Source organism: Castor canadensis, chromosome 3 (genome assembly GCF_047511655.1).
Source record: "Castor canadensis chromosome 3, mCasCan1.hap1v2, whole genome shotgun sequence".
NCBI lineage: Eukaryota > Metazoa > Chordata > Mammalia > Rodentia > Castoridae > Castor > Castor canadensis.
In genome coordinates, this window is record NC_133388.1 from 160605649 (window position 1) to 160630201 (window position 24553).

A 24553-nucleotide genomic window follows, 5' to 3' on the forward strand; every position below is an offset into this window, starting at 1 on the left:
AAAAGTAAACTATCAACCTGACATGTTTTCCTAGCTATTGAAAACCTTCTCATTTTGAAACCCATTGATACTGAAACTGTAGAATTCCTCTGATTTAAGTACCATCTGGTTGTGCTCAAGGCTTTAAAGCTGTTATCTCCACATAAAATTTCAGAGCCCTATACTTTTTCTTCACCAAACTATCCATTTTTAAGTCACAAATATTTTTCTAGCTCTTTCAGATTTTATCTAAAAGTATATTTTAACAGTATTTAAAAAGTTCTTAAACAATAACAATTTATCTTGATGGCTGGCATGCTGTGTTTTTTCATTTTATTTTAATTAGCCATTGTGGAACCAAATTCCCTTTTGTTTTAGTCTTTTGAATATTGTTTAATTATTGTTATCATGCCAGATATCTTAAAGGTTATTTTACCAATACAGTTTCATTTAACATAACGCATATGGAATCAATAGCCTAGTTTCCTAAAGTGAATGCTTGGAAAATCTTACATTCATATGTTAAGAGCACACATCCTTTCCTCATTAGTTGGAAAGTACAGGGATTTTGGCACAGGTTCTGTGTGGAAGCATTGTGCAGCTTTTATATGGATTTTGTTTTTAGCCTTTGATGACACTGTTTAGAATAGGAAGTATCTAATAAGTAAAGCATTTTGTCTCAAGTGCTGCCAGTGTGTTTAATATATGCCTGGAGGTCTGAAACATTATCTTCTTCACTACAGTAATATGCATTTAATTCTCTGAAAGCAGAAGGTCGAACTTTTAAAAGGGACACAAAGTACATTTTCAAACAGAATAATTCAAAACATATGGAACAGGGGACCAGAGTAATGTACAGTTGGTTTTTATGGTTTAATCATGATCATGTTAATGCACACCAGTAGCTAATTAAAGAAAACTTTTATTGTTCATTTTAAATAAGTTAGGTAAAGAGTGGGAGAGCTGATGTAACAGCACTGCCCAAGATGCATACTGCTCTCACCAACAGCAAGCAGATACTGATATTTTTGACAACTGAAGTTATTAGTCCCCTTGGACAATAATAAAGCAAAAGTTATTTTCAGAGTGATTACACTGTGAACTTTTCCTTTTCCTCAAAGGAATGGTAAATTTGATGCCCAAGTATAGGACCCAGTACCTAATTAATTGCAAGACATTTCTCAGTACTAGGCCAAACACTGCTGAAACAGAAATCTATAGTGAACTGGTGACAAACTGTTGGATTTTAAAACACGTCTCAAGCCCTCGGCTTATTTATCTCAGCGCTACAAATGATTTAGAAGCTCAGAGAGAATGGAGTAAACCTGGGCCTTTTGTGCAGTTGTAAGAATTAGTTTTCTAGTACTGAGAAAGTTGTACCTTTTTTTTTTCTTCCAATGAGAGTCAAGAGTCTTTCATCTCTGGGTCACTGGTTCAAATTCCATTCTTCTCAGTAGTGATTAGAATTACTTCCGTTGGACTTCCGTTCAGTAACCCATGTGACCTAAGCTGATAGCTGCCATCCTGCCCCAGTTGGTTATTTATATCTCTAGACATGTGCCAGAGTCTAATGTGGCAATCACAACATGTCCTCATAAGGCTAGACACCAGACTTCTTTATCTTTCCCTACAGGTGGTTTGTTTTTTCATGTTAACGCCTATGGGGACATTTAAATTTACTTCAAAGCAGAAAAGATCAGAATTTAAATGTATAAATTAGAAGAAAATTTTCTAGCATAGAAACTATAGTTTCATATAGTTACTTGTGATTGACTGTACTCATTGAGAGAATAAAAAGATTATGAAGCTTGAGTTCTTTAAAATTGCTATCAGTGTATATTAATTGTACAAAGGCATTTCACTGCGGTATTTCCATACATACACCTATTGTACTTTGATCAGATTAGCCCCTCTATTTTTCTTTCTTTTCCCCATCCTCTTCTCACCAGTTTTTAACAGCCTTTGGTGGGTTTCATTATGCCATCCTCATAGACAACATGTAATATTTGTCTTTCTGAACCTAACATTTCATTTAACATGATGATCTCCAGTTCCATCCATTTTCCTGCAAACCACATAATTTCATTCTTGTATATAGTGAAATAATACTCCACTGTATATATTATAAATACAGATAGATATATACGTGTCACATTTTTATTTTCCATTCATCTGTGAAGAGCACCTAGACTTGTGCTACAATAAATATTTGTGTGCAAATGTCTCTATTATATCCTGACTTACATTACTTTACATGTATGTCCAAGAGTGGAATTGCCAGATCATATGGTAGTTCTGTGTTTACTTTATTCAGCAACCTCTATACTGGTTTCCATAGTAGTTGCTCTAATTTACATTCCCACCCTTAGTGTATAGGTGTTCCTTTTCTCCCATATCCTCGCCGGCATTTGTTGTTTGAATTCTCGATGGTAGCCATTCTGACTTGGGTGAGATGAAATCTCAATGTTGTTTTCATTTGCATTTCCTCGATGGCCAAGGATATTGGATATTTCTTCATGTATTTGTTGAGCACTTGTACTTCTTCTTCCAAAAATTATCTATTCAGTTAATTTGCCCATTTATTAATTGGACAGTTGGTTCTTTTGGAGTTTAGTGTTTTGAGTTCTTTATAGTTCTTGATTTGAGTTTTGTATGGAACTCAACTGAAAGGATATTTTTAGTTAAACTACATGCAGGTATTTAGTTACAATGTCTCAAAATGTAGGCACTAAGTCCTAGACTGCTTAAATACTTGATTATATGACCTTTCCACACGTTACCTGACAGTTCCTAGTTGGCAGTGGATTTGGGGATACATTTAAATTTTTAATAATAGGGAAAACAAAGCTTTACAATTTAAGTTGTCCTGAAAACAACTGAATTTATTTTTACTTTAGTGAGTTTGTTTTTGAAGTACTGGAGATTAAACTCTGGGCCTTTGCCTGCTAGGCATGTGCCTTAGCACTTGATCCAAGTCCCAAGCCGTTTTGTTTTCATTCTGTTTTTTCAGTTACAGTCTCTAACTTTGCTAAGGTTGGCCTCAAACTCATGATCCTACAGCTTCTGCCTCCATAGTAGCTGGTTTACAGGCATATATCACCACACCTATTGTTTCACTAAAGTTCTAAATTAAATGTGTTCATTCATATGTTCTGTCAGTATATAGTTATTATATTTACTCTGTGACAAGCCGTATGATATGTTCTAAGAATATTAACATGGTGTTTCCTTTTACCCATAACCTGCTAGCTATCTCACCTTAGACCTGTTGATTGATCTCGTTAAGCCTCAGATTTCTTCAGCTGTAAAAGAGGAATAACAGTACTCTCTCTCAAGTGGTTATAATGCTCAGTAAAGAAAATGTATGTGATGTGCTAACAATATGTAACAAATAATAAACATACCTCTTTTTAATCTTCAGTTGTTCACATGCTGTGAGACAGAACACAGTGCTATATTAATATTAGGTTATTTTAAAGGTATAGACATGGGAAAGAAGGGCAGCACTCAGAAGGTTTGCAGGCATTTTCATTAAGAAGGTGAATTATCTTTAACTTACTCTTTATTGAGTGCCCACTTTGTGTGTTCAACACATTGCCTTATTTAATGCTGTAACACCCTGGCCTATCAAAACTGCACTGTGAGGAGGATGACACACAGAAACTGGAGAATTGTTTGAACTGTGTTCAGTCCACCAGGAGGAGGGTGCAGATCAGGAAAGACTCCATGAATAACTTAGAAAGAATAGTATTGGGAAAATCTTCCTTCACACATATTTACATAGTAATAATCATTCTTATCTGCCAGGCAGGTTTTTTTTTCATTTACTATTGTGTTAGAAACAAGCATATTACCAGACATTTATGAACCCTTTTCAGTGTACCAGGGACTGTACTGCTCCTTATTGATGTACAGAATAACATGGCCTGTTTCCTCTAGCAGTTTTTTACCTGGTAAAAGAGACAAACATGTAACAGCTGCCTGTTATTGGGTATTTATTGTTTGTCAGCCACCGTGCTGACTTTTTAGCAACACTAGCTTAACAAATCCTCATAATAACCCTCTGAGAAATAATTATCCCTATTTTACACATAGGATTATGTCATAAAGAGGTTTGTAGTTTGTCCAAAGTGATATAATTAGAGATTGTTGACTTGATCTCAAGTCTGACTGCAGTGTCTATATATGTCAAATGTCACTTAACAATGGGGATAATTTCTGAGAAGTGCACCACTAGATAGTGTTGTCATTGTATGAACATAGAGTATAGTGATGCAAATCTAGATGGTGTATCATGCTATGCACCTAGGCTATATGGTGTGTGTGTGTGTGTGTGTGTGTGCGCGCGCGATGGAGAGAGAGAGAAAGAGAGGAGAGAGAGAAAGATAGCCTGTGGCTCTTCGGGCCATGATAAACAACACAACACGAAATTGAATCAAGCAGAAGAGATAATGATGTGCCATCTAGAGATGTAGTGGGTGGCTACTGTAGGCATAACACAGCATACTGTGTTACAATAAACATTTTTTGTAAGTAGGAGTATACACTAAAATAATGATAAAATGAACAGCAAATAAAGAAACCAGTAACATAGTCACTTATTATCATTATCAAATATGTACTGTGCGTAATTGTATGTGCCCATACTGCACTGAGTGGCAGCTCAGTAGGCTTGATTACACCAGTGTCACCACAAACATGTGACTAATGCATTGTGCTATGACATTAGAATAGGTACAATGTCACAATGCAATAGGGGTTTTTCAGTTCTGTTATAATCTTGTGGGACCACTGTTGTATACGCAATCCATAACTGACCAGAACAGTGTGGCGCTTGACTACATTCTTGTAACACTATCTAATACTAATACTACAGACATTTTAGTAGAATGTGATCCATCTTATAATAGAAATATGAGTGAAGTAATAAGATCACCAAGAAGGAAAAGAGTGAGAAAACAATTCTCAAATTCCATTTGTTTTGAAAGCTGTTTGCCAGCTATGAGAAGCTCAGAGGGGTGCTCAGGGCAGGGAAAAAATCATGGTACAGATCAAATGTTTTAAAAAACAAAACAAAACAAAACATGGGGCCACTAAGCCCCAGTGGCTCACACCTATAATCCTAGCTACTCAAAAGGTGGAAAGTGGGAGGATTGCAGTTCCAGACTAGCCTCAGCAAAAAGTTTGTGAGACCCTAACTCAACAGAAAAGGCTGGACAAGGTGCCTGCCATCCCAGCCACTGCAGGAAGCATAAATAGGAGAATAATGGTCTAGGCTGGCCTGGGCAAAAAGCCAGACCCTATCTCACAAAGAACCAGAGCAAAAAAGGAGGCACAGCTAAAGTGGTAGAGTCTAGCAAGTGTAAGGCCCTGAGTTTAAATCAAATCAAATCCAAGTACCACCCCCAACAAAAAAAATGTACCAAGGATAAATTATTTTGTTTCAGATAGCTAATGCTAGGTTTTTCTACCAACAGTGTTTCCTCAATAACGTAAAATAAATTAATAAGAAATGTTATTTGAAAAAATGTAATAACTGTTGTATCATAACAATTATATCATTCTCTTCCATTGCTTGTTCTTTAACATTTTCACAATAAGCTCTTAACAAGCAACTTGTAATAATTTGTAGTATATGGCAAAATGATACTTTTTTTTAACCAAATTACAGAAGAATCTAAAAACTGTAAGTAACACCCAGTTACCCAGTACTTTGGGATAGTTTTCCACTACTAATAGTCATGTAAATTAGTTCAGCCCTTTTGGAAAGGTACTTATAAATATTCAATAACTTTAAACTTTTCATATCATTTACCTTGTAATTCCACTTCTGGGAGCCTGTCCTAAAAAATATGTTCAGGAGTCTTTATTCCCATTTCCTGCATGGAGAGCAGGAAATGTTTTTCCTTTTTTCCTCATTTCTCTCCACTTTTATCCTGTTACATTAAATTCCTTTCCTAATAAACTTTAATATCATTTTTACTGTTAAAAAATAGGTTTGTCATATATGTTTGTTGGCAAAAATTGAAAACTCAAATGTTCAACTATATGGGAATAGCTGAACAAATTCCTCCTAACACTAAATGAAATATTATGCAGCTTTTTAAAAATTCTATTTATGAAGAGCATAATAGCATGTAAAAACTGGGTTACAAATTTGCCTCTACAGTATGATTGTAACCACAAATGGCAAGCGGGGGGAGCCTGTGCATAGGAAGGGAAAAAAAGACTGAAAGGAAGTATGCTGAGTGTCACTATTGGTTACATTTTCTGATGCAGTGAGAATGGGAAGATTTTGTTTTTTCTCAGTTTTTATGTATTTTCCTTGGTTACATTGATGAGTCTAAAATATCTAGGTATATCTAGGTGCTGGGAAGATGGTTAGGAGATCTAAAAACAGAGAACTGGAGGTCTTGTCATGCTGCCCAAGGGATCATAATTGCTGCTGCCACCAAATTGCTCTTTGTTCTCTACTTAAGGAGTCACTAGTGGAAAATGTTGAGAACTAATAGCTTTTGCACAAAGCACAAATCCTTCTTAGAGGAGCTTTAATCACTTAATTACTGATTTGATTTTACTTGATTATTTAATTTATCTTTCTTCCAAGTCCTATTGTAAAAGGCAGAAATAGACAAATTTTTAAATGTCATGCAATTATATTAGTTATTATATTATAATTATTAGTTATAATGTTCTTTTTCCTTCATAATTTAGTACTACTGATTTGTTCCTCCCATTCTTAGTATCCACAAACCTATAATCAGTTTTACTGCAAGGGTAAACAACTTAATAGAAGCTATATAAAATACAATTCAACTAATGGTGAACATGATTTGGACATAGTTTATTGTATTACTTGGAAAGTTACTGTAAAGAATATTTACCAAAATAATTATTTGAAGAGGAATTTCTAAAACAAAAAAAAAGTGTAGTGATCCACAATAAGCAAGTCTGACAACAGTTTTTTAATGAGGAAAATGCACATTTGATGCTTTTTCTTAACTATTTATTGGCATTTTAAGATGATTTTTTTAGCAGGCACCTCCTTTATGACTATTACTATAAGTTATGCTGGATTCATTTTAGGTTCCTTTTTAAACACATATTATTTATATAATAACACTTGACATGTAACTAGTTTGAAATATTTTATTGTTTGTTCTCAACAGATCTCCAAACAAGAACAGAAAAAAATGGATGCATTTGACGGAGGCATAACTGAAACCTCATCTCGGTACAGTGGTGCGCAGGACAGTGGAATTGGCAGTGACAGCGTTAAAATCAGAATAGTGCAAATAGAGCAGCATAGTGGGGCCAGTCAGCACCGCATTGCCCAGCCCTCTCGCCAGTCATCAATTGTGAAAAACCTAAATTTTATTCCCTTTGACATATTTATTACTGCAAGTAGAATCTCACTAATGACCTACTCCTGTACAGCCTTACCCAATTCAAAATCACAAGAACAGAAGGAAGATGAAAAAACAGGCAAGGGTTCATTAAATTTTCCAGAAGTTGATTCCGATGTTGCTAAGCCCGACCAGGCATGTATTTCCACAGTGACAGCAGAAGATCTCTTAAGCAGTAGCACTCCTTTTCCTTCAAGGAAAAAAATAGGAGTTCTTTCTCTTGAAAGTCTTCATGCATCCACAAGGTCATCTGCTAGACAAGCACTTGGCATAACTATCGTTCGGCAGCCTGGTCGAAGAGGAACTGGTGACTTACAGCTAGAACCATTTTTGTACTTCATTGTGTCCCAGCCTTCCTTGCTTCTAAGTTGTCATCACAGAAGACAGCGAGTGGAAATATCCATTTTTGATGCTGTGCTTAAAGGGGTGGCCTCTGATTACAAATGTACAGGTAAGAGCCTTCAGATTTACTACAGTACTAATAATGACTACTGTGTTAGAGTTTTATTCCCATAGCTTCAAGACTGATCAAACAGAAAACAGCTGGCAGACCAGACAAGCATTCTGTTCTTTACAAACTATGTAAAGTACATGTCCCACAGCTGAATCATGTTTAAGTAAATGTTTGAAATGTATCCAGGTTTAGCCTTAATGTTTTTACTCTGTCTCTGAATATTTGTTTGTTTGGTTTTTTTTATCTTAGAAGCTGACTAAAATGGGGACTCTTTTTTTTTTTTTTGCCTATAGAAATAGAAATGGTTAACAGTTTTCAGTGTTTGGAAAGCAGAGCTTTACATACATATATAAAAGGCCCATAGGTATGCTTTACATGTTATTGGATTAAAAAAGGAAAATATTAGATTATTATTTTGGTGTTCTTTTTGATCTAAAAATCATCTCACTTCAATTGCATAATGTTAAATGTAATCAAGAATGATTATCAGTAAAATTTATGATTTAAAGATTTTTATATATCTACAACAAAAATATTTATTAATGGTATTAAAAATATGCTCTTGTGCCCCTATCCATACCTTCCCTATAACACAGAACATCCTATGTTATAATTGTATGGAACTTCTAAAGCTTGTTGAGACTAGGAAAGTGAGCAGATGTTCAGATTTAAGGTATATGAGCTATGAAGTAATAAGGTCCAGTGGAAATGGAATCAAGCAAAGTATGAGAGACCTTTTCCTTGGAGACAGTGTCAAAGACTAGAGAGGGTCTTGGGGTCACCCAAGACTGATTATTTGAAAAGAACCCTAGCAAGTACAGGTATAGTTCAGGCATTTTGTTGTTATCCGGTCTAGCAAATGGAAGCCAGCAGATAGCCTTTTGGAAAATTGGTCTAATTTGAGAATCATGCTGGTTCATTCTTGGCATTAATGAGAACTGTTTTACACTGACCCAGACAGTAGACAGCAGGTGCAGGGATCAAGATTCAGTCCAAGGAAGCTCAGAACATCTCTAGGCTCTAGGCTCTTGTCATCATTTATTCCAAATCCCCTGCCAGTTGCTAAGGAGGAAACCTAGTGTTATCCCCTAGATTTCTTACTGATTCCCTCTCCGGTGGTGTGCTAGAGCTGGTTGGCTTAAAAGAGTTGACTGTTAGACTTTATAAATCACTGGTGGCTTAAATCAACCATGGTGAGAGTATATCATGGATATTGACAAATGCCATCAGTCACGTTTCCTACTCTTGAGAGCCATTTAGTGGCAACCACTGCCTCCCTTCTTCACCTGTGACACAGTAGGTACTTTAGGAGCACCAGAGATTGGGACAGTGCTGGGGAGCATATATGATTTAAGAACCCACGCCTACATATCTGATACCTGTTTGGGGGTCTGCTTAACATTGACTGAAACTAATTGCACGATCAGCAAAATAAATCTTAATTCCCAGCCCCTCCTTACAATCACAGCTACAGGCACTATATAGGCAGGTGGCTTCAGTGGCCCTCTGTGATATAATGGGAAAGACAAAGGAAAGTAGGAGGGGGGAAATGGATGATATGAATAGCTTTGACCTCTTCCCAAGCTTGCATTTGTATATGTGCAGCAATCAGAGAAGACTCCTTTTGCTTACTTCAAGCCCAACCTAAGGATACTCTATATATTCTTAGCCTTTGAAACTAACTTAGCTGAGACAAACAAAGGCCCATGGTAATAGATGAGAACTGCCAATGATATGCTAGTTTTCATTTTCCTAAACTATAGGAGTAGGTCTGGTGCTTCAACTCATTTTATTAATATACTCCCAAATCATATGTTTATACATTTCCATCTAAGTCTATATTCAGCACAGTTACAAAGGTTCATATCATACCAAACATTCATTTGGGTTAGAGTTTAGAATAATAAATTATATAATATATTAATTATAACATTAAGTATGTTATATTAATTACATAATTCATAATTTAGATTAATAAAGTTCTTCTTGCTAGTGATTCTCTTAAGTAAATCGGTAAAGTTTTTGAAATCACATTTTTCCCTCCTGTCTTATATAGTCACTTGACTTACTACCTTAGAATGAACTTCTTACCCTTATTGAGCTTTCATTTCCAGCTTCAGACAGTCTTTAGTTATAGTCATGCATTCATTCAGTTTGAATACCTACTATGTATCAAACATGTACAAGATGCTAAGAGACCAGTAATAAATAACACCCAGTTACTGCCTTCAGGCACCTTGCTTAATAACTGTACTGATTATGATTAATTAAGGTTTATCAGAATATAGATATTCATGAAGTAAAGTGCTTTGAAACACATGAGTTCATATCTGTAACTTCACCTTCTAGAGGCAATTTTGAGAAGCTAGTATCAGTTGTATGGGGTGGATTAAGGGAGCTGCTTGATTATGGAGGACTGCTCTCTAATTTTTATTAGTGTATTTTGCTGTAGCTATATTTAGAATATTTCTTAAAATTCTGTTTAATTTATTTGCTTTATGGCCATATTTTTTGTAATATATTTTTGTCATTGCCCTGGGATTTCCAATATACATGTCAGATCTTTCACAGTTGCCTTAGAGGTAATATTTTATTACTTCAGGAAAAATGTAGAAGACTTGCACTCTCATAGTTTCCTTTACTCTCTGTAGCTAAGTTTTGTCTATATACACTGAAAACTCTACCACATAAAATTTTGATCTTTGTTTCAATAATCTTCTGTGTTTTAAAAACTGAAGAACAAAAAAGTAGTCTTTTATTCCTAGATGTTTATTGTGTCCATTGTTCTTCCATCAATCCTAAAGTTCCAAGTTACCCTCTGGTGTATTTTTCTTCAGTATTAAAACTGGCTTTTGCATTTCTTTTAGAGCAGGGTTGTTAGCAGTGAATTTTCTTGAATTCTTGATTTTCTTGATCTGAGAATGTTATTATTTCCCCTTTCTCATTCCTGAAGGATATTTTTGCTGTATATAAAGTTCTGTGTTGACATTTCTTCCAGCACCTTAGAGATATTGTTCCATTTTCTTGTATTCTCCACTTTTTTTTTTTTTTTTGACAGTGCAGTACTGATGTTTGATCTCGGGGCCTTGAACTTGCTAGTTAAGTAAAATACTCTATTACTTGAGCCATCAGGACATCCTAGTCCTCCTGCTTTTAGTCTGGGTGTCATATATGGTCATGCACTTTTTGCCCAGGCCAACCTTGGACAGTAATCATCTTACCTCCACCTCCCATGTAGCTGGGATTAAAGGCACACAGCACCATGCCACTTTGTTTGTTGAGATAGTGTCTTGCTAACTTTTTGCTAGGACTGGCCTCAAACCACTGTCTTCCTGATTGATCTCCACCTCCTAAGTACCTGAAATTACAGGCATAATCCACCATGCCCAGGCCTGTCCCCCATGGTTTTTGATGAGAAATGTATGCTCATTCCAATCATTGTTTCCACGGTGTGATGGGTTGTCTGTCCAGCTGTTCTCAAGATTTTTTTGGTTTTCTGTAGGTCATAATGTACCTGGGCTTGGCTTTTTAATGGATCCTTTTTGAAGTTCTCTGGGCTTTCTGACTCTGTAAATTTATGTTTTTTCTTTTATTTCTGCTAAATTTGGGTGGTTTCTGGTCATTATTTCTTTAGTTTCTTTTTATACCACTCTATCCCCTCCTTCTGGGACACTAATGCTAATTTTAATATTGTCCTACCAATCTCTGAGACTGCTTTCTTATCCCTCTTCCCTGCCTCGTCATTCTTTAGATCAAATAATTTCTGTTGATTTGTTTAGCTCTAAAGTGTCCATCTTGTTCTCTTTTTTTTTTTTTTTAGTATCTGTTTCTCTATATGTTTCCATTCATTTCAAGCATGTTTACCTTTATTTATATATTTACTTTTTATTGTTGCTATGCTGGGTGGGGTACATTGGAGTATTTATAAAGGTTCTTACAATGTATCAAATACACCATACTTATTCACCCCTCCACTGCTCTCTTTCATCCTCCCCCCAATTCCCAGAACAGTTTCAACAGGTGTCATTTCTGCATTTACTTACATAGGCATTTGCCCCATGAAGTAAAGTTGTAATAGCTGCTTAAAATCCTTCAGTGTCTGAGTTACTGCCACTAAAGCACAGTTATCACATGCTACACACACACACACACACACACACACACACACACACACACACACACACAGAAAGGTTTCCCCCACACCGTTGAAACCACAGGGACCTTATTCTTAGAGAGGGTTTCTATTGAGTTTGGACTATTTCCTTGCCATCAGCATGCACCACAACTCGGGGCTTGCTCTATAGTCAAAGTTAAAGAGAGAAAGTAGAAACAAAACAAACTGGGAAACTCACTAATAAAAGGGTCATATCCACAAGTTTGATTCCCCTTTCCAACTTGTGAATGCTCAGGCATTATTGCTTTTTATATTTTTGTAGGGTTTTTATTGTAAGCAGCATGCAATTTAGGCTGCAGCAAATTTATTCCACTGTGGCTGGCACCACGGTGGTGCAATTTAAATATAATACTTTCTAGCCGAGCCTTGGTGTTCTAAGAAATTTAACACAGGAGTTCCTCCAGAGTCATACTCTTATTTCATTACATCTGTGAGCACAGATGAGTTAAATATACCATAGTGGATCATTACTGCTCCCAGGGAGTTGCCAGCAGTCACTTCATTCTGCCCATGTCACCAATAAGCAAAGAGCTTGTCCAAATATTCCAAGGGTGGCAGTGGTGTTCACTTTCTGTTCTGTAGGGCTTTCCTTTCATATAAAAGAAATTTAGAAGAGGAAATGATATGGAATGTCCCCTCTTTAGCCTGCCTTCCCCAGCACACATAACACACACGTGTGCACAAGTGTGTTTGCATAATATATAGTATTTTTTGACACAGGGTCTTACTGTGTAGCCAGGCTGGCCTATAACTCATGATCCTCCTACCTCAGCCTCCTGAGTGCTGAGAACAGACATGTACTTCTAGACCCAGATTATATTTGTGTTTATTATTTGTGTATATTTATATACAGCCTAAATTCTACAGAATTCAGAATAGGTGACAAATGAAATCTAGAACAACATTTATTTTAGAAAGCTAAAGTGAAATAAAAATGATAGCAATTACTTATTATTTTGAATGTTTTATTAATAAAGTACAATCCCCAATCTGCATAATTTAGTGATCCCAAATTACACTAACCATATCTCGAAATCCATACAGTACTATACATTTTTTTTAATTTAAAAACTAGCAGATTAGTTAAACACAAAAGTATCAACTTGAATTTCTTTTTTGAATACTAGTAATAATCTACTTCAAGTAATTTTCCATGTAGTCCAAGTAAATGTCTGTAAGCTAACAGATAATGATCTCTCCCTTTCTCTCTCTCTCCTTCCCTCCATCTCTCTCTTCCTCCCTCCCTCCGTCCATTTCTTTCTCCTTTCTTCCCTCCCTCCCTCTTCCTTTCTCTTAGGGGTATTTATTAATTGTTTAAGGGGTTCAAAATATTGCAGTAATATGGCAATGGTCTTTTCCATGCCCTTTCCACCTAGAGCTGAAATGAGATCTTCTGCCAGCACCTTTATATGTATCAGCTGTATTATTGGCAATTCTCATTTAAATAAAGATGTATGTAGTTGTTTTTAACATAATCATATTAGTTAGGTTTATAAATATTTAAAATTTGGTATTTGTTTTGTTTAAGGTAATAGAGTCCAGATTTGAAATTGCCTCATAACTTGACTATGTAGCCCAAGGCAGCCTCAAAATGTCATTTTTCTTCTTATTTATTTAGGGCTTCTTTATTTGTTTTGAAGAAATGTTTGTGCCATCTGGTCAATTGTGAAGGAGTTCAACACTAACCACTGTACTTCTTTAGTATACAGTTATTCCGGTATCGCATTACTCATTAATGTGTGTGAGGACCCAACAAAGAAACCAGCTGACAACAGTTGCCTCACCCTGTTATAACTTCTTTACCTGACTGGAACTTTTCAAATACCAGCTAGACTAAAATACAGAATTTAGAGTTCACTAGAATGGATTGACTAAAAAAATCAGATAATAGCACACTTTGACAGTAGCATCCAAGAAATAATATCTCTAGTATGGGACATTTTCTACAGTTTGATAGTCTATAAATGCTATAGATATGACTTAAGATCTACTTCAGAGACAAACATGGAATGGAGTCCAATGAGAACTCTAGATTTGGAGCTAATCAGTCCCAAATTCTAATCCGAGCTCTGCTTTTACAGCCATGTGACCTTGGCTTATTTTAATCTCTGTAAAGTACAATCTCTGAGAGTTTTAATGAGGATTAAACAATGTATGTGACATTCTTACCTAGGTGTGTGGCACTCAATGACGGCTAATATTGTTGTGGTTGCCTTTATCATTATTGTTACAGTCTTTAAGTCTGTTTTAAAATAGTAGTTGTGATTGGCCAAGAAATACTCACATTATTTCAGTGTAATTGTTGCTATTATGTAGTTAAATTTTTCACTTACAGTAATTGACTGTTTTACCCTTTCGTGAGTAGGACTACAGAAAATGTGCCAAAGACATATGAGTAAACCAACAGTTGAAAAAATCATAAACTAGCTTCTTACACTTCATAAATCATACCTTGATTTCATTGACCTGATTTTATTATGACTTTAAGAAAAGGATTAAATTACACTTCTTTTTAGTATTAAAGGTTTTGCTAATGTCCCTGGAAAGGCTTAGAATTACCCCATGACTTTAATGTCAAAATGATCACGACTCGAACATTTATCTGCAAATGTAGCTGCTGTGAGTATTTCTTGTAGTCAATTATGTGAAATAAAACTATTACTTTCACAGGCATCAGCAAGTAAATAGATCTTTTAAATGAGCACTGTAGTGCATTATGCAGTGAGAAAGATGATAAGAAGGTTAAATAGGAAATGATCCAGCCACTGAGGGGTATTAATGTTAAGTAGGGAAAACATTGGGGAAGAAATCAGAAAACTTGACTTATACTCTTGGTTCTGATGTCAAAGCTCACTGGTTTAGGTAGTTAAGTTTCTTAGTGCCTTAGTTTACCTATCTTTAAAATGTATATAATAATAATAATAATATGTGGTCTTTGAACTTTAATGTTTTAATCTTAGCTCCAAATGCAATATTTATGAAATGCTTTAGAAATATAACTCATTATTCAACTATAAGTTGTGACTTGTCATTGTTAGCAGTAGAAGTAAGAACATAACAGACCTTCATTTTTGGACATGATTAGTGTCCTGTTCTTTGTGACATCCATTTTAATCAGCATTTAATTAAAATGAATGAAAAATGTGGGAAACATTTAAAGACCTGATTCAGACTTTGCTGAGTTGTTATCATAAAAATATTTGAAGCCCACATTTTAATTTGACATAAACTACCAAACAAGGAAGAGATCAAGAATATCACAGTCTAGAACAGAAAAAAATAATAGCATTAAGTAGGAAGAGCCCACTTCCTTTCAGCAAGGTATGGAAGACTTGGTTATAAAAGTAAGAGCTAGTGACACTAGTGGTCAAACATCCCAGCAACCATTTTAACCCCTTCTTCTTCCTTTTCCTTTGCACTGAAGACCTGGGGTTTTAAGCGAGGAAATCTCTTGTCCTTCCCATCACATTTAATGAGGTTCAGAATCACAGAGGGTGTGGAAAACAGTGCTTATGGAGTTCACCAAGTATCTGGTTATCCACAAGGAGATGATGCCACTGGAGTCCAGAGGTTGATTTTGCTGCCCTGGCATTAAATTATTGTGATACTTTCTGGAACTTGCTTCCTTCACAATTTAATTTGCAGGTATTATAGGGGCCTTATGGACCATAACTGTTTCTGTGGTTATATTTTAAAAGAAAAAGGATAGCTGTTTAAGCTGTGAATCATTAAAAAAAAATCTAGGGAATTTACAGCTTATAGCTTTGCCTTTTACATGTCCATTTGTCAAGAGGTGACTTCTAATAGTAACCTCCCATTGCAGGGGGTTGTTCTTGGAGCTGTTGGGCAAACTGAAACCAAGTACAGACACAACTTCTGACTGAGTTCCTTTGGAAGCTTCAACAGTATCAGTTTCATAGAGGCAAATAGATCTAGTAGGAGAAGACCTCCAAAATACTTTCCTTTAAATTCTCTACAAGCTCTATTACTAAACACTTCTGTCCATTCTTGCCTGGGCATAAAATGATTGAGCCAAAAGGCCATCTTGGATCATCTTTTCTCAAGAATTAAAAGGCAGAAATCTCTTCTGCTCTACTCATTCCTTTTAAGGTATTTTCTCCCACCCTACTCTGGTTAATGGTGAAGTCTGCCTGATTGTCCTTTAAAAAAATAAAAGGTCTGTGAAATTGAAACCCTAATATACTCACCCTGCTTACTTATAAATTATTGTGAATTCCAGTCTCTTCTTTGTATATACTCAAACACTTGCTTGACTTCTAGTGTAGAAAATGGAAAGCAGACAATTTTGGCATGCAGAGTATTTGCTTCCTTGATTGATATGTAAGCCACATACTTCTAAGGGATGGAAAAGGTGGTAAGAATATCATTTTGATAATCATCAGAACCAAAGGAAAGGGAAATTATCAGGTCTGTAATATCTTCTTAGCTTAAAGTACTCATACAGAAGGAGAATATGTTGAGGATTATTTGAAGCCTTAGTACTTAGTATTATTTTTTAATTAATATAAAGGAGCTTACATATTTTTAAGATTAACACTGCCTGTAATTTATATTGGTTATCAAAAGTTTTTTAACCTTTTATATTGCCCTTATTTTAGATCAGAAGTAAAAGAAAAAATTTTAAGCTAGGAAGAGTAGACATTTGAAAGACATACCATACGCTCATGCTCATTTTTTCAGTTTGGCTATAAGAAACAAAATGGTCACAGTTTATTGAACATCTACCATGACAAGTCCCATACAAACCACTTCACATACATTATCTAATATATTCTCAGCAGTTCAACAAATGTATTAATTCCATTTGAAAGAAACAAATTTATTTATTAACTCAATTTGAAAGAAAAACAGGGAGTCAGTGAAGTTACATTTAACCAGTTAATGGGATCAGGACTTATAGTGAGGGAAGAGGTGAAGCAGAAAGTGTCCAGGCACCCTGGGCAGGGGTATGCAGACTGTCCCATGTCCCAGAATGGGGAGGCTTCTGGAACTTCATAGAGGGACCAAGGATACCTACTTCTGCCACATGGATAGGCTGGCACTTAGGAGGAAGAGCACCCAGAGCTACTTGCCAAGAGGGACCTCTGGACAAACATCATGGGGTGTTTGTTGAAGAGGGCAGTGTGACATGGCAGCATGAGGCAAGTCACCTCTCAGTCCTGCCAGACTCGGTATGCCCTCCACATACTGTGGATGTCCCAACTAGCTTATTTACTTGACTCATACCTGTTAAGATGCCTCATATTAGATGTAAAAATTGAAAAGTTATTGAATTATTTATTTTGTCATTAAAAATAACAATAATCCATCAAAAGGTAGCATCAATAGCATTTGAATGAAAAATACTTAATCAAAGCATAAATAAAATTAGCGAAAAGAGAAAATTTTTTTACACTTTTATTAGCATATATTAGTTGTACAGGGGTTTTTCATTGTGACATTTACACATGTGCTTATAATGTATCTTAATTAGATTCACCGCTCTCCATCATTCTCCCTCATCTTTCCTCCCCCTTTCTCCCCTCATCTTAGAATAATTTCAACAGGTTTCATTGTTCTTTTTTCATACTTATACAACCATACTCGCCCTCCTTTACCCTCTCCCCTCCCATTGCTACCCATCCCTGGACAGGACCTATTTTACCTTTCTGTTCTTCATTTTTTAAGAGAAGAACAGTAATAAAAATGTAGGGGGGGGGTCCCAAAATGGCAACTAGAGGGAGGAAGCAGAAAGTGTGCTTCATAAAATAAAATCTTGGAGATACACCTTACAGGAAAAACCACCGAGAAGAGTAAAACTCTAGACTCCTCCATACCCCCAGCCCTCTCATAGCATCCCCACTCCACATTAAATGGAGAAACCAGGAGGGTTCCTGTGCCACCAGATGTCAGCTCCCAGACTGCTTGGGAAGATGCAGACCACCAGGTCAGCTAAGCGGCACGCAGTACTCCCACAGACAACCTTGGACCAGATCAGCATAGCCCTCTGGACAGACTGACCCCACCCAGGGAAAAAAGAGAAAAAAAACTAAATAAACAACAACAACAACAACAACAACAACAAAAGACACATAGCAAAGAGGGCGGAGCACCCTGAGCACCAAAGAGAGGGGGAGAAGAAATCCCTCATGGAACTGTAAATAAACAAGCCAGCTGGAGAAGGCAGGAGTGGCGGCACCCACCCAGCAACCTTGGAGTGGGAAAGCTTGTAAAAGTGGCAGTGTGAGGAAAGCTCCACTGGATGAGGGGAAGGGTCACATCCGACGTGAACTGTAAATAAAGCAGGCCAGAGAAGGTGTGTAGCGCCACTTCCCCCAGTGTGCTTGGAAAGGGGAAAGCTTGTAACAGTGGTGGTTGTGCCCGGGAGAACTCTAAGTAAACAATGCCTGAGGGGCTGAGTGTTAACTCACTCTTGAGATCTGCAATCAATAAAGCCTGAAGCAACAGCTGGCTATCAGTAGCAAGCAGGTTTGCCTCAGCCTCAGATAGACATTCACAAAGCTGTCTCCAGACTCTTTTTTTTTTTCTCTTCCTTTCAAGAGACAACAACCGAACCTCACCTGCATGCTAAAAAACTTACTGAAACTGTATTGAATTTGAACTTGGGACACTTTGTGGTATTTTGGGTTTTTTTGGTTTTTTTTCCCCTTTGATGAGACAACAACAGAACTACTTCTGAGACACCATCTCCAGGACTGGAGGCTGAGGGAATAACACCAAAATTATTAAGACTGAAACTTTATTGCATTTGAACTTGGAGATTTTTTTTTTCAATCCTCTCTCTGTCTCTCTAATGCCTGTTTAGCTTACTGTTTATTAGTACACTGTCTCTCCCTGTTTATATCTTTGACACAGTTTTCTGTTTGTTGTTTTCTTTTGTTTTACTTCTTTGTTTATTTGTTTTTCCCTTTTTCTTTACCTTGTTTGCTTTCCCTCTCCTCTCACCCTTCCATTCTAAATATCACCATTGTTATTATTACAAGCTAGAAAATACTTAATTGCACACAGTACAGGGACAGTAACAATACCAAGGGCAATGATGGGAAGACAGAAAAAACGGGGAAACCAGTTTCCCCACAGCAAAAAATTAGTACAGGAACCAGAGGGAAATGAAGAAAACAGATACTCAGATCCAGACTCCAACAAAAGGAAGATAAACTATGCCAAAGAACCCAATGAAGCCCACAAGAATAATCTGAAAGGTGAAATCCTCCAAGTAATCAATTAGAATTTAATAAAGATGATACTGGATTTAGTCAACCAAAGTGTACAGGAGACACTCAAGAAATTCCAAGACAACAAAAATAGAGAATTTGAGAAAGCACAAGAAGAAATAAAAGAAACCATAGAAGCACTGTATAAACACCAAAGTGGAAAAAAAAACCACGATTAATAAAGAGATAAATGAACTCAGGACGAAAATAGACAACATTAAAGAGGAAGAGAATCAGGATGTGGAAAACCTCAAAAAAAGAACGAAACAGAAATGCAAAACAAAATGGAAGGCCAATCCAGCAGAATAGAATAAGCAGAAGACAGAATCTCAGAACTCGAAGATGAAATGGTAATTAAAGGAAAAACCGAAGAAGTATTAATTAAACAACACTAGACCTGTAAAAAGAAAATGCAAGAACTCATTGACTTCATCAAATGACCAAACCTGAGAATCATGGGCATTGAAGAAGGAAAAGAGGTGCAAGGAAAGGGAATGCGTAATACATTCAACAAAATTATAACAGAAAATTTCCCAAATCTAGAGAAATCCATGCCCATACAGATGAAAGAGGCCTCCAGAACATCAAACAGACCACACCAAAATAGAACTACCCCATGGCATATTATCATTAAAACAACAAGTACAGAGATTCAAGAAAGAATATTGAAGGCTGTAAGAGAGAAAAAACAAAAAATATACAAAGGTAAACCCATCAAAATCACAGCAGACTTCTCAACAGAAACATTAAAAGCAAGAAGAGCTTGGGGAGAAATCTACTGGGCACTGAATGAAAATAACTTCAACCCTAGGATACTCTACCCAGCAAAACTATCATTCAAAATAGATGGAGCAATAAAAGTCTTCCATGATAAGCAGAAACTAAAACAATATGTGACCACAAAGCCACCACTACAAAAGATTCTTCATGGGATTCTGCACATAAAAGTGAAACCCAACATAACCATGAAAGGGCAGGCAGGACCAAACTACAGGAAAAGAAAAAGCAAGAAAGTAGAGAGTAACATCAACTAAGGTACACACACTCAAACCTTCAAACAACTAAGACAACTAAATGACAGGAATCACCACATACCTATCAGTACTAACACTTAATGTCAATGGACTTAATTCCCTCATCAAAAGCCACCATTTGACAAAGTGGATTAAATAGGAAGATCCAACAATTTGTTGCTAACAGAAGACCCATCTCACTGACAGAAATAAGCATAGGCTTAGGATGAAAGGCTGGAAGAAGATTTACCAAGCCAATGGCCCCCAAAAACAGGCAGGAGTAGCAATACTTATCTCTGACAAAGTAGACTTCAAACCTACATTGATCAAAAAAGATGAAGGACATTCCATACTAATAATGGGGAAATAGACCAAAAGGAAATAAAAATTATCAACCTATATGCACTCAATGTCAACACACTCAATTTCATCAAACATACCCTGAAGGACCTAAAAGCATATGTTAACTCCAATACAGTGGTTGTGGGAGACTTTAACACCCCATTATCATCAATAGATAGGTCATCCAAACAAAAAAATAAATAAAGAAATCCTAGATCTAAAATATACCATAGATCAAATGGACCTAGTTGATGTCTACAGAACATTTCATCCAACTTCTACAATATACATTCTTTCAGCAGCCCAGTGAAAATAGATCATATCCTAGGGCACAAAGCAAGTCTCAGCAAATATAAGAAAATAGAAATTATACCATGCATTCTATCTGATCACAATGCAATAAAACTAGAACTCAACAACAAAAATAAAGACAAAAAACATGCAAACAGCTGGAAACTGAATAACTCATTGCTTAGTGAACAATGGGTCATTGATGAAATAAAAGAGGAAATTAAAAAGTTCCTGGAAATCAATGAAAATGAAAACACAACCTGCCAGAACCTATGGGACACAGCAAAGACAGTCCTGAGAGGAAAGTTTATAGCCATGAGTGCATATATTAAAAAGACTGAAAGATCCCAAATCAGTGACGTAGTGCTACATCTCAAACTCCTGGAAAAACAAGAACAAGCAAATAAAACAAATAAACAAATAAAAAGAGAGAAATAATAAAAATAAGAGCTGAAATCAATGAAATAGAAACCAAAAAAACCATACAAAGAATTAATGAAACAAAAAGTTGGTTCTTTGAAGAAATAAACAAGATCGACAGACCCCTTACAAACCTGTCTAAAATGAGGAAAAAAAAACCCAAATTAGTAGAGTCAGGAATGCAAAAGGGGAGATAACAACAAACACCATGGAGGTCCAGGAAATCATCAGACACTACTTCAAGAATGTATATTCAAATAAATTTGAAAATCTTAAAGAAACGGACGGATTTCTAGATACATGTGATCATCGAAAACTGAACCAAGAGAATATTAATCACCTTAATAGATCTATAACACAAAATGAAATTGAAGCAGCAATCAAGAGTCTCCCCAAAAAGAAAAGTCCAGGACGTGATGGATTCTCTGCTGAATTCTATCCAGACCTTTAAAGAAGAACTGACACCAACCCTTCTTAAACTGTTCCACAAAATAGAAAGGGAAGGAAAACTGCCTAACACATTTTATGGAAGCAGTATTACACTTATCCCAAAGCCAAGCAAAGACACCTACAAAAAGGAGAACTATAGGCCAATCTCATTAATGAACAGTGATGCAAAAATCCTCAATAAAATAATGGCAAACCAAACTCAACAACACATCAAAAAGATCATTCACCACAACCAAGTAGTCTTCATCCCAGGAATGCAGGGGTGGCTCAACATACGAAAATCAATAAACGTAATAAACCACATTAACAGAAGCAAAGACAAAAACCACTTGATCATCTCAATACATGCAGAAAAAGCCTTTGATAAGATCCAACACCATTTCATGATAAAAGCTCTAAGAAAACTAGGATAGAAGGAAAATACCTCAACATTAAAAAAGCTATATATATGACAAACCTACAGCCAGCATTATACTTAATGGAGAAAAACTGAAACCATTCCCTCTAAAATCAGGAACCAGACAAGGATGCCCACTATCTCCACTCCTATTCAACATAGTACTGGAATTCCTAGCCAGAGCAATTAGACAAGAAGAAGGAATAAAAGGAAAACAAATAGGTAAAGAAACTGTCAAAATATCCCTATTTGCAGATGACATGATCCTATACCTTAAAGACCCAAAAAAACTCTACTCAACAGTTCCTAGACACCATCAATAGCTATAGCAAGGTAGCAGGATATAAAATCAACATAGAAAAATCCTTAGCATTTCTAAACACTAATAATGAACAAACTGAGAAAGAATATATGAAAACAATTCCATTTACAATAGCCTCAAAAAAAAATACCTAGGCGTAAATCTAACAAAGGATGTGAACATCCTCTACAAGGAAAACTATAACCTTCTGAAGAAAGAGATTGAGGTAGACTATAGAAAGTGGAGAGATCTCCCATGCTCATGGATTGGTAGAATCAACATAGTAAAAATGTCTATACTCCCAAAAGTAATCTACATGTTTAATGAAATTCCCATCAAAATCCCAATGACATCCATTAAAGAGATTGAAAAATCTACTGTTAAATTTATATGGAAATCCAAGAGGCCACGAATAGCCAAGGCAATACTCAGTCAAAAGAACAATGCTGGAGGTATCACAATACCTGACTTCAAACTATATTACAAAGCAAAAACAATAAAAACTGCATGGTACTGGCACAAAAACAGACATGAAGACCAGTTGAACAGAATAGAGGACCCAGATATGAAGACCCACACAACTATAACCAACTTGTCTTTGACAAAGGCACTAAAAATATACGATGGAGAAAAGACAGCCTCTTCAACAAAAACTGCTGGGAAAACTGGTTAGCAGTCTGCAAAAAACTGAAACTACATCCATGTATGTCACCCTATACCAATATTAACTCAAAATGGATCAAGGATCTTAATATCAGACCACAAACTCTAAAGTTGGTACAGGAAAGAGTAGGAAATACTCTGGAATTAGTAGGCATAGGTAAGAACTTTCTCAATGGAACCCCAGCAGCACAGCAACTAAGAGATAGCATAGATAAATGGGACTTCATAAAACTAAAAAGCTTCTGCTCAACAAAAGAAATGGTCTCTAAACTGAAGAGCACACCCACAGAGTGGGAGAAGATATTTGCCAGCTACACATCAGACAAAGGACTGATAACCAGAATGTATAAGGAACTTAAAAAACTAAATTCTCCCAAAATTAATGAACCAATAAAGAAAGGGGCAAGTGAACTAAACAGACCTTTCTCAAAAGAAGAAATTTAAATGGCCAAAAAACACATGAAAAAATGCTCACCATCTCTAGCAATAAAGGAAATGCAAATTCAAACCACACTAAGATTCCACCTCACCCCTGTTAGAATAGCCATCATTAGCAACACCACTAACAACAGATGTTGGCGAGGATGTGGGGAAAAAGGAACCTTTGTACACTGCTGGTAGGAATGTAAACTAGTACAACCACTCTGGAAAAAAGTTTGGAGGCTACTCAAAAAGGTAAACATTGATCTATCATATGATCCAGCAATACCACTCTTGGGGATATACCCAAAAGACTGTGACACAGGTTACGCCAGAGGCACCTGCACACCCATGTTTATTGCGGCACTATTCACAATAGCCAAGTTATGGAAACAGCCAAGATGCCCCACTACTGACGAATGGATTAAGAAAATGTGGCATTTATACACACTGGAATTTTATGTAGCCATGAAGAAGAATGAAATGTTATCATTCGCTGGTAAATGGATGGAATTGGAGAACATCATTCTGAGTGAGGCTAGCCTGGCGCAAAAGATCAAAAATCATATGTTCTCCCTCATATGTGGACATTAGATCAAGGGCAAACACAACAAGGGGATTGGACTTTGATCACATGATAAAGCGAGAACACACAAGGGAGATATGAGGATAGGTAAGACACCCAAAAAACTAGGTAGCATTTGTTGCCCTCTACACAGAGAAACTATAGCAGATACTTTAATGCAACTGAGGCCAATAGGAGAAGGGGACCAGGAACTAGAGAAAAGGTTAGTTCAAGAAGAATTAACTTAGAAGGTAACACACATGCACAGGAAATTAATGTGAGTCAACTCCCTGTATAGCTATCCTTATCTCAACTAGCAGAAACACTTGTTCCTTCCTATTATAGCTTATACTCTCTCTTCAACAAAATTAGAGATAAAGGCAAAATAATTTCTGCCAGGTAGCAAGGGGTAAGGGGGGTAAGGGAGGGAGCGGGGAGTGGGG

At 36.3% G+C, this 24553-nt stretch overlaps 1 protein-coding gene across 4 annotated transcripts in view; it reads left to right on the forward strand.

Annotated features, from left to right (window-relative positions):
- Vps13b (vacuolar protein sorting 13 homolog B) overlaps nucleotides 1–24553 on the forward strand; it is a 699658-nt gene that overhangs the window by 489454 nt on the left and 185651 nt on the right. For all 4 annotated transcript variants that reach the window (XM_074068910.1, XM_074068912.1, XM_074068909.1 and 1 more), the window contains exon 34: nucleotides 7149–7836. In XM_074068910.1, the coding sequence (XP_073925011.1) occupies nucleotides 7149–7836 (688 nt within the window). The remainder of the gene's footprint in view (nucleotides 1–7148; nucleotides 7837–24553) is intronic.